Here is a 17,785-nt window from a genome sequence, read left to right on the forward strand (position 1 = left end):
CTTACGCATTATTTCACCATAGGAAAACATCATATTTTTGTATCCCAAACTTCAAAAGGTAGTTGGAGAGCAATGAAATTGGAATTAAAAAAATAAAATAAAAGACATTTGATCAAATGAACTATCCTTTCATACCCAATCTCCTTGTGGGGATACTTCAGCATCTGAAAGGGAGAAGAAAAGAACATTCCTTTTGAATCTCAGAAATATTCCCAGGATTCAAATATATTTAATAATTTCCGTAATCTTGAGACATAAAAATGCATAAATGGGAAATTTTTTTGTAGAAGGCATGCCTCTAAAAATGCCATCTCATGTGGCGGTTGTGGAGCCTCTATGAAATACTGAGCATCACAATTCCCACAAATAGAAGGATGCATACTGGAGGGTCATGGATAAATGAAATACAAGGGTGCAGAGGCTTGAATAGATGCACAGCAGCAGAGCTGGAACTAGATTCCACACGTCCTAGTCTCCACTCCTAGGCTGTGTCCCCCCTTTTTCCTTACTCACTACTACATAGAACTGCCTACTTTCACCCTGGCCGGTGTGTCTAGGTGGTTAGAGCGTCAGCCCATGCACGAAGGGTAGTGGGTTTGATTCCCGGTCAAGCCATATACCTGGGTTGCAGGTTTGATCCCCGACTCTGGTCAGAGCATGTGCAAGCAATGTTTCTCTCCCCCTCCGCCCCCCCCCCCCCCCCCGTCCCCTTCTTCCCTTCCTTCCTTCCTCTCTCTGTAAAAATCAATCGAAAAAAATATCCTAAGATGACGTCTAACAACAAAAAAAAGAATGAAAACCAGATTCTAAATAACCATAGGATCAGCTATACCTTCCTTGGCAACTAAACCTCTTCAACCAGTTAACCAGGTTGAGAGGGTGAGACAGGGCTCCAGGGCCTGAGGACCACGGGGGCATAGCTAGCTAGGTATATTCTGTCTTACGTGCACATCATTAGCCACAGTCATTTTAAGGGAAGGCTATCATTGGCGGTAGGTGCTGTTCCTACGGGTTTTCTGATATGGTGGCTCACTTGGTAGCATATCAGATAGCAGAAATTTGGCTTTCTCTTTGCCCCTTGCTTCTCTGTAAGCATTTTATACTGTCCCAACTTGAAGTCATACTGACAATGTGAATAAAAGATTCATCCCTTTCTCCTAGCTGATCTTTTGGACTCCAATCTCAGCCCCCAGCCTCATATCTACTCTGTTTATACCCTTCTTTACAACCATGCCACTCCCTTGCTTAAAACTCTTCAGGAATTCTCCATCATCTACAAGATAAGCTCCTTTACATAGCATACAGGCCCTTCATTTTGTGGCCTTTATCTCCCTTTCCAGCCTAATAAACAGATTACTTCCCCTTCTAAAATTTACCTCATAGAAATGATTTACTTGTAGTTTTCCTGAACACACCATCCTGTATCACACTGTTGCATAAACTGTTCCCTCAACATAGATCACAGTTCGTCCACCTGGTAAATTTTAAAACCTCATTTTTGATCAGGGGTTGTTGTGTTATATGGCCTAGTCATGCTTCTCTGGTAAGATGACTAAGATGATATCTGAGCCAAGTTCTGAAGAAAGTAAGGAAGCAAGCCAAGCATATATCTGTCAGAAAGAAGAGCATTCCAGGCAGAGGAAATAAATGCAAAGCCCTGAGGTGAGAACATGCTTGGCATAATCAGGCAACAGCAAACAGCCCTATTTAAGTGGAACATAATGAATGAGGGATTGGTGTGAGATGAATGTTGCAGAAGCAGGCCATGTAGGTCTTAATAGGCCATGGTAAGGATTTTGAGATGGGAAGTCACTGGAAGAATTAGAACAGACATCTAACGTGAATTGGCTTAGGTTTTAAATGTGTTCCTCTGGCTTGGATATAGGGTAGGGGTGGGGAGAACTATAGGGAGCAAGGTAGAATTAAGTTCAGTTAAAAGTTAGACACAGATGATGGTGATGGACAAGGGTTGAAGCAGTGAAAGTGGTGAGAAATAATTGGAGTCTGCATGTATTTTGAAGGCACAGCCAATAGAGTTTGCTGCCAGATTGGATGTGGGACATGCAGGAGGTGTGATGAAGAGCTCCAATGTGTTTGATCTCAGCAAGTGGAATGAATTACTAATTAAGGGGAATATTTGGGGAGCAGATTTGATTGGGGGGACTCAAATGTTTGGTTTTGGGGGGGATTAAGTTCAAGATTTTTAGCAAACACTAAATAGCAATGTCACCCAGGCAATGGGGTCTCTGGCGTTCAGGAGAAAGATTGGGGCTGAAGATGTGTTTTGGAATCATCGGGTCAGAGATGATCATTTAAGGCCATGAGGCTGGATAAGTTCATTTGATCAAAATATATTTTCCTTTGCAGCCTGCCTATTTTAGGATTGGTCTATGGTTTCTTAAGGAATAGTTCCCCTAGTTGTCCAATTGAATGGTCAAAAAAATAAGCAGGTTTGAGGGGGAGAGATCTGCGTCATGCTTCCAGTGTTCACATAGTTTGCCTTGTGGGGTAAGAGCTCCTGCCAGCCACTGAGAACCAAAATAGGCCCTTAATCCATAGCTAGGGAGTAGAAATAGGAATTCCCTTTTCATCCTGGGGGCTAAAGAGGGGCTCTGAATATTCTGAGTTCTCAATTCCAAAATAATTTACATTAATTTTGAAGGGAGGGCTTGGGGATTCACTTGTAAATTAAAGCCTTCTGGAATACTCAGAAAAATGAGACCACAGATTGAAATGAATTCCTAGGTTATGGTTTGTGTGAAGTCAGGTTATACTCTCTGTGTATTATTAGAGAAACAATAGGCTTAACTGCTTGCCTGGTTGGTGTTTTTCCTTTGTCCTGAGTTTATTTAGCTTTGGAAGATCCCCAGAGACATTTACGGACAAGAAGAGCATAGTCAGCCTAAAATGCGAGAAAAAACTCAATCTCTGATGACGAGAATGCATATATAACCGTGCTTATAAACAGTGGGACTCCGGCCCACTCTGTGAGTAAAAACATGATTTTAGCTTGTGAGTAATGGCAGCTGCCCCTCACTATCTGTGTTCTTCCTGAAGTAGGGGTCTCTTTGCCTTTGACTCTTTAGTGAGGGGTTGTTACAATCTGCACTGTTTGTTTTGTTTCTGTGTCACACGTGTAAATGCTTACGTGTAGAGAGAGAGTGAGGAGCTTTTGTCCCTTGGTTGCAATGTGAGAAGTCCTTTGTTCCTGTGAGACAGCATGGGACCGCTTTCAGCCCTCCCAAGGGACTGCACTTCCACTCCTTCTCTAGGGGAGGGGGGTTCTACCCTCCAAGTGCTGGTCTTGTTTTCCATTTCAGTTCCTCTCCCCTGAAACTACTTCTCATTGACCTATAGCTAAGTGCCTCCACCTCTTCTCAACTCTCACCGCCCCCTGTCATTTCTGTCCAGTCTGGTGTTTACAGCTTCATGAAAGATACTGACTATTAATATATTTCCCCTTAGTCATTGCTGGGCCACGCTTTGTGGGTTGACTTGCTGTCATTTTTCCTAATTAAGTCCGTTGTTCTGATGCCTTCATTATTATTTGTTTTTCTCCAGAATGTCTCACTGAGTTCCATAAACCTGATTACCAAATGCAGGTGTCTTCTCTGTCCCACTGCCTTGGTCATTGTCTCCTCGATTCCCCGCCCCCATCCCGAATTCCTGTCATAGCTGATTCAGTGTTCATTTTATTGTAAAATTAGATAATAAGCATACAACTAGGTTAGTTTTTCATTCTCGTTCTTCTTTTAACTTATTAACTTATGCATATTTCATATTCTTTTCCCCTAGGCAAGTATTTTTCTAAATAGAATCTTATTTTAGTCTCTCTTCCTCCCAAATTCCTCACCTCTTTTAATCCATTTAAATGATAAATAGCCACTAAATTTGTCAGGGGAGGAAGGGGTTGAAGTTAAATTGCAAACCTATCTCCTTAGGCCAGTGATGGCGAACCTTTTGAGCTCGACGTGTCAGCATCTTGAAAAACCCTAACTTAACTCCGGTGCCGTGTCACATATAGAAATTTTTTGATATTTGCAACCATAGTAAAACAAAGACTTATATTTTTGATATTTATTTTATATATTTAAATGCCATTTAACAAAGAAAAATCAACCAAAAAAATGAGTTCGCGTGTCACCTCTGCACATGTCATAGGTTCGCCGTCACTGCCTTAGGCTTTAATCTTCTTACTGTTTATGAGCTCAAAAAAGACAAGTGGAATCAGGTTTGGTTTCCCCTGAGACTTCCAGTCAAAAAATGTAAATGTTATGGAAGCACCTATGAAATGGAACATCCCATAATGAATTTAGCTGACCCAATGCCTCAGGCTTTGACACTAAGAGTACTATGTTTAGGTGTGACATAAGCCCTCATTTTCCACATATGTAGTCATTTTAGGTATAGTAGGCAAGTAATGTTCCCCACTAGTCCAATTGACAGTCTCCTTTTTATTAACTCAGCCTTCTCTTCTCCTCGAAAGTTTAAACAGATTTTCTAGAATTTTGCCTATCTTGTTGAAACTGCAAAATGCCCTGTGGTCAGGTTTGCTGTGCTCCTCTACAAGTGACAAGTGTTGTGCACTTCCAAATCCTAGTTCTGTGGATACTGGATTATCAATAAGCTTTCACAGTGATTTCTTTCTTTGGCAGGCAGTTTATAATTCTCTCCCCAAAAATTCTAACCTATACTAAAAATTGAGGAGTTATACCTGATACAGAAGCAACACAAAGGAAAAACCAATGGGGTTCTTACTAGAGGTGAAATGGGACAACAAATGGGTCTGGGCTGCCTGTCACTACTTGAGCCAATTAAGCAGAGACGGCGTTGAATCATATATGATTATTATTCTAATAATGCCAGCAGTATTGGAAAGTAGCAGGTCATCCACGAAGAATCTGCTCTAACACCTCGGCTAGCTGGTTGATTATAGAGGGATAAGGAAGAGAGGCTGCATGGAAGGGGCAAGGGGAAAGGGGGAAGGAGGGGTTGGGGTGGCTACAGGGTCTATGGTCCCTTGTGTCTCCTTCCAGGACCTTGAAGTCCAATAACAAGGTAATTAATTTTCAATGGTGTTAAAACCAGCTCCACCAGTTCTTGGGATGCTGAGAATGGTTAGCATTCCTGAGGCAAACTCCGTGAGGAGGTCAGGGTCTAGGTACAGCAACCAAATCAGATCACAGCACATCTTGTTCTTTGTCCTCAAAATGTTTTTTCTTTTCTGAGGAATGGACCCATCTAGGCCCCAGGGTGTCTCTTACCTTTTTACCACTCTGTCTTTCTTCTTGCAGTACATCCTCTAGTTTCCCAAGGTCTGTAAGAAAGCCTCTTATCTATAGTTGGTAAGGTGAATAATCATTATACAACTGTGGTCCTATTCTTTTTTGTTTTGTTTTATTAATCTTCACCAGAGGATATTTTTTCCATTGATTTTTAGAGAGAGTGGAAGGGAGGGGGAGAGATAGAAAGAGAGAAAGAAACATCAGTGTGAGAGAGACACATCAATTGGTTGCCTCTTGCACACGCCCGACCCAGGGATTGCGCCTGCAGCGGAGGTACATGCCCTTGACTGGAATCGAACCCATGACCCTTCAGTCCACGGGCCGAGGACACTCTCACCCCTGAGCCAAACCGGCTAGGGTGTGGTCCTATTCTTAGTGTGTGCCCTTCCTCCCTATCGTTTCCCCCTGTTAATATTATCACCTTAAATCTGTGAGATTAGTTCTATATGGGAAGTGTCTTGCTGCTGAATTGTATTATTCCTGACCTATTATAATTTCCCTTTATGGATTTTTGGCTCTGAATCCTTTCAGGGAAAAGGGACGTTGGGTCTCTTTTGTCACTGTTTTTGGTTTATGAGGTGACGGAGTTCTGAAGTCCTCCCTGTCTGACAAAAGAAGGAGGGAGCCAAAAAGGGGAAAACAGTTTTAAGTGAAGTCGATAGATAATCCATGCTTCATTGACTGAATCATAAGTGTAAGCTGTTTTAGTCTTACTTTTTGGACACAGTGATGCTGATGGCTTCTAATGTGAGCCCTATACTGTGTGAGCAAGCAGTCATGTAAATATAGGCATATATTCTATGAAAACAGAAGCAAATAAAACACAGAGGTTAGTGCATACAGTAAATCATAAACCAGTAGAGAAGATTTTTAGATCAAGGCTTCCGGTGGAATGATACCACACAGTGACAATCTGATAGATTGTAGTTACATTTCTGGTGAGGTCTGGGACCAATGTGGCATACACAGACACAGCCTTAAAAACAAAACTTTGGTCGTAGCCGGTTTGGCTCAGTGGATAGAGCGTCGGTCTGTGGACTGAAGTATCCCGGGTTCGATTCCAGTCAAGGGCATGTACCTCGAATGCAGGCTCAATCCCCAGCCCTGTTCAGGTCACATGCAGGAGGCAACCAATTGATGTGTCTCTCACACTGATGTTTCTCTCTCTCTTTCTCTCCCCCTCCCTTCCACTCTTTCTAAAAATCAATGGAAAAATATCCTCTGGTGAGAATTAACAAAACAAAAACTTTGAAGACATTTAATTATACAGTGGGGCCTTGACTTACGAGTGTCCTGACTAACGAGTTTTGAGTTAACGAGCTCCTTAACGAGCTCGGTCTCGGAAGGAATTAAACTGGTAAGTCAAGGCCCCACTGTACTGGAATCCAGTACCCACAATTAAACATTGTAGTTTTATTTAAAGCATAATTTTTCTTCTTAAGATTACCATTATTTTCAAAGAGATTATATCAAGTCTATTTTTTTGTTTGTCCTAACTGTTTGCATAAACACGAGAGTAGCAATTGATCAAATTGATCACACAGGCGTTCTCAGATTTGCTTTGCTGGATTTCATTCATTGATAGGGAATCTTTAGATTGAGCTCTAGTGAACTGTAGGCCTTTGAGGGCAGAGAAGCCAAAGCCAAGGTTTCCTGGAATACCTGTATGGTTTGGGTCGTATTCTCAAGTCATTGAGGTCCCCAAGGTGTCTTGAGGACACCTTGCCATATTTCAGGAAAGCAACCTTCATTCCTTACCTGGAAAGAGTGTCATGAACCATGTGACCAAGCAAGGTACCAGGCTATTTCTACAAGGCTTATCGCTTCAGATTCACTCCTCATCCTCAAAGCTTGCTGGTGACATCCAGAATCCTGGCATGTCACTTTCAGACATGACATTCCACTCAAAGTCTTGCTTAATAAAACCACACTTGGAAACTGACTTTATGTCCTGTTATGAAGAAATTAGATTCTTATTGGATTTATGCAAATAAATATGCTGCCATGAGAACAGTAGTAGTCATTCATTAAGAGTTCCCAAATTCTGGAGGGGACAGGTAGGAAGAAAAATGTAAATGCCTTAATATTGCTTATGAAGGTATAATTTACCAGATTGCTTTAAGAAAAGAAACAAGTTTCCTTATGTCTGAAAAACAAAAGATTAAAAATCAACAATACTTTCAACAACAAAAATGAGTTATTTTCAGTTCATTCAGTCCCATAATCAATTTTTGTTTCTCTTGATTTTTCTTGCCAGTACTTCTATAAATCCAGATACTTTAAATATATTTTCATTTCAGAGAAGAAGGGAGAGGGAGAGAGAGATAAAAACATCAATGATGAGAGAGAATCATTGATCAGCTGCCTCCTGCACACCCCTTATGGGGATCCAGCCCTCAACCCAGGCATGTGCCCTTGTCCGGAATTGAACCCAGGACGCTTCAGTCCGAAGGCCGACACTCTATCCACTCTATCCAAACCAGTTAGGGTAAATTTAGGTACTTTATAGAGTTCTAATAATTTTCATCCAGTTCGAAGGGGATGATCTGAAACTATTCTAAGTGATATGTAATTTAAAATAAGTCAGAGTCCTTTCCATGGATCTCTCAGAAGATGTAACATTTTTGCAAATGCATTATAACCAAACAGTGACTGTCTCTAAATAACAAGAAGAAATTTAAAATGACACGGTTATGGATTTGATTATAATGCAATTTACACGGAACCCTGTCCTTTCTGCAAAACACAATATTCCAGAATAACAGTTATAAATGAAAGTATATCCGAATTTATAGACTCCTGGAGATTTTTACATAATTTCCAGAACATCCACTTTAATATGCATACATAAATAAAATATAGTTATTATTTCTTTATTTGACAAAGTTTCCCATGTACCTTAAGCATAAAATTTGCCTTCATAAGGAGAGAAAACAAATCCTTGAGGCATTCCAGGGCCTATTGGAATGGCTTAAAGCCATTCTGGGTCAAGAAAAAGTTTCTTAAAATTCAAACCCTGGAAAGGTTGTCAAACATATTTGACCAAAAGATTGTATATTAAGTATTATTATGAAACTATTAAATTATGTATTCAAAGTAACAAAAGGGTATTAAACACAAACATAGGTTAATAAAACATCAGTTCCCATGATTAAGAAGATGGCTTTTTTTTAAGTAATCAAGTATGTGATTAGTATAACAATATATAACCATTTCAATACTTTACAGTTTTGCTTCCTAGGCAAATACAGGAAAAGCTGTTTTCCTTTTAACAGACTGGAAAACGACCAAACAAATTCTGTATTAGTTTACTGTCGATTCATTTATCTAATTAAGTGTATTATTCAGTTTACCTATACAGTAGGTCCTTGGGTTACGGCGCGATGTAACGCGATTTTCGCCATAAGTCGGAACCCACCTACATAAGCACCTACGTCACTCACATGGAGCACATACAGAGCAGTAATGAAGAAACAGTAAAAAAAAATTTAAAAGGAAGATAACAATTCCTGACCTTTACTTGTGGTAAATAAATAATAAAAAACAAAGCACATATGTACATACGTCAAAATGACGGAACTTTTTTTTTTTTTTATAAGTAAATGGGAGGTGGCAACATAACCACGAAACGACGTACGTCAAGTCCAACATAACCTGAGGACTTCCTGTATATTTCTTTTTCCTTCTTCCTCCATATAGTTTGTTCTCAACTTGCACAGCTCCTCTGCAATTTTCCTAGTCCCTTTCAGTTTGTTTTTTTTTTACTTCTTAACTCATTCAGAGATAACCAACTTAAGAACCATCTATTTTCAATTCCATATTACTAAAATCATATAATTTCTTTCCAATGTAACTAGAATTTTAATTCTTAGAAACTTTGACCTTTTTGGTGACAAGTAATTAACATTCCTCAGATTAATAATACATTCACGTTTTTAAGAGTTCTATTTAAATAAAATATAAGATATATTCATTTACAGATTCAAAGCCAAACATAGGCAAACATATTAATATTTCAATGTCCTGTCATTTCAAAATACTTAGATATATAATAATTTTTACTATTTAACACAGCAAAACTCCGAAGTTTTAAGTTACCCAAAACCCTTCATTTTAGCCCAGCTGGTGTGCTCAGTGGTTGACCGTCCACCTATGAACCAGGAGGTCATGATTCAATTCCCATTAGACGGCATGCAGGGGTCAGCCAATTGATAAGTCTCTCTCATCATTGATGTTTCTATCTCTCCCTCTCCATTCCTCTCTCTGAAATAAATAAAAACATTTTTTAGAAACCCTTCATTTTAGTTATATCTTTTTATTATGTGTTAACTTTATGAAATTTTAAAACCAATTATTACCCAAGGTATTTTCTTGGCAAATTTTGTAACAGGGATAACATGACCTTGACAACTTTTAGGGGACTGGAGAAAAGGGGAGGGATGGGGGACAGAAGGAGATAACAGACCCTGCAGCTGTTTCCAAGACTGCAACAACTCCTGGGCCTCCAGCTTTAATGTGAAAGTACCTTTTTTTTTCCTTTACAGAGTGGGCTGCTGCTTTTGCAGCCTGCTTGAGGGCTCTTCTGCAGCTCCAGCCCTTCTAGGAGAAAGACTTGGGGGGTTAGAAGGTTTATTTCCATATTTTTCTTCTTGAGTAGAATCCTTGTGATGTAACAACATGGAAATCTTGCATATAAGAGATCTTATCCTATTTCAAAACAAAACAAATCCTATTTCAAAAGAGAAACAACCTCTAAAGTAAATAAATGGTTATTCTCGCCGTGACCGGTTTGACTCAGTGGATAGAGCGTCGGCCTGCGGACTGCAAGGTCCCATGTTCGATTCCAGTCAAGGGCATGTACCTTGGTTGCGGGCACGTCCCCAGTGGGGGGTGTGCAGGAGGCAGCTGATCGATGTTTCTCTCTCATCGATGTTTCTAACTCTCTATCCCTCTCCCTTCCTCTCTGTAAAAAATCAATAAAATATATTTTTTAAAAATTGAAAAATAAAATAAAAAACAAATGGTTATTCTCAAAAGGTGGGACTGGGGAATTAGCCTGAGAATCTTATCTCACACTTGCCCAGCAAGGCAGATGACCTTCTTGCTCTTTGGTCTGAGGGTCTGAAGGATCTGAGTGGTGGAAAGCCCAAACAACAGGGACAGAGAATTCCCTGTGTTCATAAAACAGCAAGGAACGAACTAAGTCCCCAAAAGATAAGAAAGCAAGCAAAGAACATCAGAACCAAAGTTATATTACAGACAGACAAGAGCTCTTACTAGCTAAACGGTTCAGGTGGCTGATGCCTTGAGAGGGAGAGCAGGGAGGGTGTCCGAGGTTAAGAACTCTAGGCAGATGCTGGGAAGTTCCTGCAATCCTTGCTGTGGGTTCAGCCTGCCACAGCAGCTGAGGCCCCCAGCCAAGTGGGATATGCCCCATCTTTAAACAAATTAAACAACAGAGACACAAAATAACAATCAACAGAGACACTTAGGTACAGTATTTACAGGCGTGCACAACCCACAGATAAGAGCTTTACACCATACTTCTTCTCTATCCAGCCACAGAAACCTCAGAATGCCCTGTGTTTAAAAAAAACACTGAAGCAAAGCAATGTCTCTCATCCCAGAGCCGATCAGGCTACGGGCTTGGGAACTAGGCAAGGATCAATAGAGGTCTCTTGCCACCCAGAGCTGATCAGGCTTGTCCAGACCAGAGACAGTAAATGCCTCCCATACCATACACAGTAAATGCTTCCAGTGCCTTACAAAGAAGCTCAGATAAGAGGCAGCAAATGCTTTTCGTGTCATACAAAAATGCTGGATTCAACTTAGGTCTTAGGTGAGATGACGAGGATTGCTGAGGCTGCAACTGGGACTCAAGACAAGAAAATTCCTGGCAGTGCTGCAAATAAAAGAGTCCAGGCCTCAGCCCCAGGAACTCCTGGTCCAGGCAGCAAGTGGGATCCCCAGTATTCACCCCAAAGGAGTCCCCCTCTTGTGATGTCACCAGAAAATGAAACCTTTGTTTTTAAATGAGAAAACAAATAAATTACTTAGGAATAATGTTAAGCAATGGAAAAGGCATCATAGAGAAATAGTTTCAAGAGAGACAAATCAGTATTCCGTTTACATTTTTAGGCTCTGTCTGGTTTTGTCAGATTCCTTAGAAATTCTAGTATCAGTCACCTAGTATCTGGGATTCTAGTTTGCACTGATGAATCTTGTGTGTCCTCAAGTCTAGATGGGAAGACATTTAAATAATACACATGAGCACCTATAGAAGATAGTGATTCAGTGGAAACTTGGACCAGGGTAGGCAATGCAAGGGATTGTTGATAGTGCAGGTTGATAGTGCTAGCACTTAGGTCACTCTCTCTCTAACTTAAAAATGAAGGAAATACATACGGTTTTTGTGAAAATGCAATGAGATATGTGTGCCCACTAGTGCCAGACACATTGTAAGTGCTCAACAGATTTTAGCCATTATTATTTCTAATTGAAATTCATGGGGAATAGGAAAAGGAAACCTTGTCAGAGGCAGGAGAAATCAGGGAGGCCTTCCTGAACATGTGAAGCTTGAACAGAATCTTAAAGGACCAGTAGAGAAGAGATGAAGGATTCCAGAAAAACAGCTTGAGCAAAAGTGCTACAAACAAATGTGTAATGCAAGTCAGGAAGACTGAAGAGACCTGTCTGATGAAAGTGAGGGGCGTGTTTATATTTTAGGAAAGGCTAGAAATAGCAGGGCCTGATGATTGGAGGGTGTTTGAACTTGATGTGTTTCAGCTGGCAGAGAGGGAGTAGAAACCTAGGAAACATTAGTGAGCTGGTCTGATGGCATTAGTGAACCAGACATAGGTGGTGAGTGCCTAGACCAGGATAGGGACAGTGAAATTGTAGAAAGGGTAGGTTCGTTTCTGAAAAAGCACTGATTGGATTTGGTGACTTGATTAAATATAGAGAAGGATGCACGAGAGGTGGCTATTTTTGAACTGGCTTTCTTTCAGGATGTCCGCTGTGTTGGCTGAAGACCCAGGAGTCTGCTGGGTTGTGTGTGTGTGTGTGTGTGTGTGTGTGTGTGTGTGTGTGTTTAATATATTTTTATTGATTTCAGAGAGGAAGGGAGAGGGAGAGCGAGATAGAAACATCAATGATGAGAGAGAATCATTGATTGGCTGCCTCCTGCACACCCCCTACTGGGGATCAAGCCTACAACCTAAGCATGTGCCCCTGACCAGAATTGAACCCAGGACCCTTCAGTCCAGAGGCTGGCGCTCTATCCACTGAGCCAAACCAGCTAGGGCATCTGTTGGTTTTAGGATCACTTGTGGGTTGGGAGGGAGCGGTACATTTTGTTGCTGTTTGTGTTTATTGTTTAGCAAACTATAAGTAGCTTCCAAGGAACCTTTAAACTTTTCTTCCCTGGAATTCAAGGGATAGGAAATGACCCTATTGATGGGAGCCTGAGAATGCCAGGAAAGCCATGTCTGTCTCTTACCAAGATAGGCCTGGTATTAGAGAGAAGGCTTCTTCATATTCCCCACATCCCAGGCCCACCACTTACTTAGGCTGTGTAATCTTGGATAAATTCTCTAATTCCTCTGTGCCTCAGTTTCCTTATCTATAAAATGAAGTCTTAATAGTACCTCAGTCATAGTGAATATGGGATTTCAGTGAGTGACTATACACAAAGCAACTAGAACAATGACTAGTAGATAACAAGCACTAAGTGTTCACTACTAATATTATCGCCACTCCCTCTTTTTAAATAAAAATCCTGAAAAAGTCCAGAGTAGCTCTTTTGCCCAGGACTAGATTGGTTTTATAAATGGATACCTGCTCATCTTAATGTCATATACAAAGAGATGAGTGGCTGGGTTGCTCTCAGAATTTCTGCTCCTGTGTTGAGTCCCTTAGTCTTTACTGTATTCTTATCTGCCTGTGCAGGTGATTTTTTATGATAGCGACTGGAACCCCACTGTAGACCAGCAGGCCATGGACAGAGCCCACCGCTTGGGGCAGACAAAGCAGGTTACCGTGTACCGGCTCATCTGTAAAGGCACCATTGAAGAACGCATTCTACAGAGAGCTAAGGAGAAGAGTGAGGTAAGCATGAGGCAGAGGAGGTACTACACGGTGAAGAAAATACCAAGTCCCACCCCATTGACTAGACTAAGACTCTCTTGCCTTTTGTTGGTCTGAAGGGGCTAAATTTTTCCTGGATGGAAAATAAAATCAGGAGGGGAAAAAAAAGAAGAAAGAAAAAATCAGGTCCTATAACAATACTAACCTCTTACTGCCCTGGCTGTTTCTCCTATTCTACCAGAATGGAGTTTATCGCCTAGATCTAGCTGTTGTTCATGTGGAGAGGACACTAGTCATGGCCCTCATGCTTGTCATACTTTCACAAGCTCTCACCCTGGTTCTCTCAATCTGATCAGGTTCTGAATAGTGGCCAGATTTGTTAATTTCCAAAGAAATTGTCCTTTCTCTTTAGAAAGGAATAAATAATCTAGATGAGCCAGTCAGCGGAATGAAAAAGAAAATAGGGGCTCCAGGGGCCTCCCCGGTAGAAGGAGAAACATGTCTCTTTCTTTTGGAGGTTTGCCGTTAAGGAATAGATGCCTGGGTGTGACATTTTGATCTGCTTTGTGTAGATTCAGCGGATGGTGATTTCTGGTGGGAACTTCAAACCAGATACCTTGAAACCAAAAGAGGTGGTTAGTCTTCTTCTAGACGATGAAGAATTGGAAAAGAAACGTATGTACTCTAAACCTCTTATTATTAATGTTCTCTCCTCCCTACAAAAGATGTTTCTCTGGCCCCACACGTCTGAAAATGGAAGAGACCCCTGGCTGTGTGCCAAGGGTAGGCAAAGCCAAAGACTTTATTTGGGGGGAAATATTTTTATGTTAATACTAGAGGCCTGATGCATGAAATTCATGCAAGAGTAGGCCTTCCTTCCCCCAGCTGCCGGCACCAGCTTTCCTCTGGCACCTGGGCCCAGGCTTCCCTTGCAGTCCCGGCTTCATCCTGAAGGACGTCTGGTCTAATTAGCATATTATGCTTTTATTATTATAACCAAAATAAAGATGTGTTATGGAACAGAAGGTAAAATTCCTGTAATTTTTAAGTTAATATGACTTTAAATAAATTTGCACCAGGAAGGCTATATCCTTAGACTCCTCCGTAGTAATAATTTTACTCTGTTCTGCCCAGAGAACTCTTTTTATGGAGAAGAAGTGCACTGCTGTAACATACAAACCATTCTCCCATGTATTATTAGCTTTTGAGAACAGCGGGTTTCAGACTCACCTTGTGAGCCTCTGAGAACTTACGTAGCATCACATGATGAAGCTCCTTTCTTATGTGCTTACATTTGCCACCACCTTCTGAAAACCTTTTGGGACTCAAAACCACACTTGATCTGTGCAATGCAGAGATACTGAATGACTGAAAAAAAAAAAGAGAGAAAAGAGCAAAAGCAAAGAAAGGCTCATCATAATTAAACTGAATCATAGTTTGAGCCAAAAACTGTTAAGAATCCAAGAGCTGCCCTTGCCAGTTTGGCTCAGTGGATAGAGAGTTGGCCTATGGACTGAAGGGTCCCAGGTTGGATTCCGGTCAAAGGCGCATGCCCAGGTTGCGGGCTCGATCCCTAGTTGGGCGCATGCAGGAAGCAGCTAATCAATGATTCTCTCTCTTCATTGATGTTTCCATCTATCTCTCTTTCCCTCTCCCTTCCTCTCTGAAATCATTAAAAATTAAATATATGAATGAATGAATGAATCCAAAAACTCTTTTCCTTCTCAAAGTTAGAAAACCACCGGTTAGCTGACTTGGACAGATAGAAGTCATACTTTGGAATATAAATATCAAAGGATGTTGTCACTTTATTTATTTTTTTTTTAAGATTTTTTAAATTGATTTTTAGAGAGAGAGGAAGGGAGAGAGAGAGAGAAACATCGATCTGAAAGCACAACATCAGCTGCCTCCTGCACACCCCACACTGGGGATGTGCCTGCAACCAAGGTACATGCCCCTGACCGGAATCGAACCTGGGACTCTTCAGTCCGCAGGCCAATGCTCTATCCACTGAGCCAAACCGGCTAGGGCAGGATACGGTCACTTTAATTTCAAAATGAGAATTATGATTGCCCCAGATACTTCATATGATTTTTATTTTCTTAATAGTACGATTGCGGCAAGAAGAGAAACGGCAGCAGGAAGAAACCAACCGAGTCAAAGAGCGCAAGCGCAAGCGGGAAAAGTATGCAGAGAAGGTATCTCAAGTTTGGGGTGGCTGACAAGGACCGGTGGGGTGCGAGGCAGTACCTATAGAAAAGGCTTCGGAGTACGTGCCTTGCCATCTTGGTTACTGGTTGGTTATACAGCTCCAGCTGTGTGTTCTATTCTTACTGATATTAAGAGGTCATTAGATCCAGTCCTTCTACCATGATGCTGTAGTGTACCATTCATTCAGTGTCCTTTACCACTGGAAAAATAAACCTCTGCCCAGCTTAGTCTGTACCGTTTGTCTCCCTTATTTCAGGAGTTAGCCCATTACTTTTGACTCATTTATTATATGTCCAAGGACTGTTGGTTTGGAACTACTTTACTACCTTCTAGTAAGGAATTTTTTTGGTGGGTTTGGCTTACCTTTGGGTTGTACTGCCCTTCTCATCTTCATCTTCCCCAGCCCTGGTTTGCCCCACTCTTGAACAAGTTAGCCACCTGAGCTTCAGGCATCTCGGTAGCTTTGGGCCCTCAAGTCTGACAATTGCATATGCTCCATTTCCTTGGACTTTTTGGTTTATCTGAAGCATATTGATTGGCCACATGTTAAAATTGGTTGTTTTAAGTGGAGGTCAGCTTCTTCCCTTTACCCACACTTGTATTGGACCTCGTGTCCCTCAGGGCCATACAGCCTTGATAGTCAGCAGCGTAAGAGCCTGTGTATATTATATCATCATCTTCCAGTAGATTCACTAGCTCTTTCTATTGGAAAGCCCACACCCTAGATTGTACCTCTGCTAAGCAGCACTGTTTTTAGCCTGAAGGATGCCCCCATTACAGTTTGTACCCACTATGGTTACAAACCTGAGAAGTCCCAGAAATGAAGGGTCATATTCCTGCTTAGGCTGGGCTGCCATCTCTACCCAGTTCCTCAGATTCTCTTGTATGACTCCATCCTCAAATCTCTAACCCATTACTTAGTGCTATTTGGAATTAAAATATTGTTGACATTCAGAAACAATATCAAAGGAGGGAAGATTGTTTTCTCATACAGGACATTGTAGGGCTTACTGGGTTTGCATCAGATGCCATCCTTACTCTGAGCATAGAAGTTTCAGATAAAGACCCAGTGACAATATGACCTACACAAAGATACACCTTTTTGTTGTTGTTAATCCTTACCCTTGGATATTTTTCTATTGATAATAGAGAGAGTGGAAGGGAGAGGGTAAGACAGAGAGAAACATCGATGTGAAACACATGGATTGGTTGCCTCCCGCACATGTCTCAACCAGGGCCGGGGATTGAGCCTGCAACCGAGGTATGTGCCTTTGATCCAAATCCTCTATCCACTGAGCCAAACCAGCCAAAGATATACCATATTAACCCTAATATAGGTGCAGAAACAAAAGCAGTTAGGTGGATGTGAGTCCCAGAATTTTCCAAGCACATTGTATGATTGATTCCAGGTCCCTAATCTAGACCTGCTAAGTGTAGCTCAGTCACTCACCTCTTAAGCTTTTACATATAAAGTGAGGAAATATGACCAAAAAATAACAAAAAACATTATTCCTTGTGTATGATAAGAACCTTCATTCTCTTTATGCATATTTAAAATGAAGGCAGAGTAAAAACAGATGTGCAGAAAATATGCTAATGGCATTAGCCCTCCATCTTGTAAGACTGCATCAGTGCAACCCCCGGTGAGTGCTGCAGCTCGGACACACACGCCAGAGCTGGCTGTGCACTTTGCCCCGTGAGGGTTAAGCTGGGTGCAGCTTTCAGTGTGACTAGCCTACCTTTCAGCTCTGTGTTATTGTGGTAGAATATACATGAACTCTTTTTTTTTTTTAATATATTGATTTTTTTTTAGAGAGAGGAAGGGAGAGGGATAGAGAGTTAGAAACATCGATGAGAGAGAAACATCGATCAGCTGCCTCCTGCACACCTCCTACTGGGGATGTGCCCACAACCACGGTACATGCCCTTGACCGGAATCGAACCTGGGACCCTTCAGTCTACAGGCCGACGCTCTATCAGCTGAGCCAAACCAGTTAGGGCTACATGAACTCTTTTTTTTAAAAGAATGTATTTTTATTGATTTCAGAGATGAATGGAGAGAGATAGAAACATCAGTGATGAGAGAGAATCATCTATCGGCTGCCTCTTTCTTACCCACACTGGGGATCGAGCCCACAACCCAGGCATGTGCCCTGACTGGGAATCAAACCATGACCATCAGGTTCATAGGTTGACGCTCAATC

At 41.3% G+C, this 17,785-nt stretch overlaps 1 protein-coding gene across 2 annotated transcripts in view; it reads left to right on the forward strand.

Moving 5' to 3' along the window:
* The window catches only part of INO80 (INO80 complex ATPase subunit), a 145,594-nt gene that overhangs the window by 122,547 nt on the left and 5,262 nt on the right, over window positions 1–17,785 (forward strand). For both annotated transcript variants that reach the window (XM_070424984.1, XM_070424991.1), the window contains 3 exons: window positions 13,233–13,391; window positions 13,943–14,045; window positions 15,480–15,568. In XM_070424984.1, coding sequence (XP_070281085.1) covers window positions 13,233–13,391; window positions 13,943–14,045; window positions 15,480–15,568 — 351 coding nt within the window. The remainder of the gene's footprint in view (window positions 1–13,232; window positions 13,392–13,942; window positions 14,046–15,479; window positions 15,569–17,785) is intronic.

The sequence above is a fragment of the Myotis yumanensis genome, unplaced genomic scaffold, assembly GCF_028538775.1.
Source record: "Myotis yumanensis isolate MYYU_CA2020_CCGP unplaced genomic scaffold, mMyoYum1.0.hap1 SCAF_1, whole genome shotgun sequence".
In the NCBI taxonomy this organism is placed as follows: Eukaryota; Metazoa; Chordata; class Mammalia; order Chiroptera; family Vespertilionidae; genus Myotis; species Myotis yumanensis.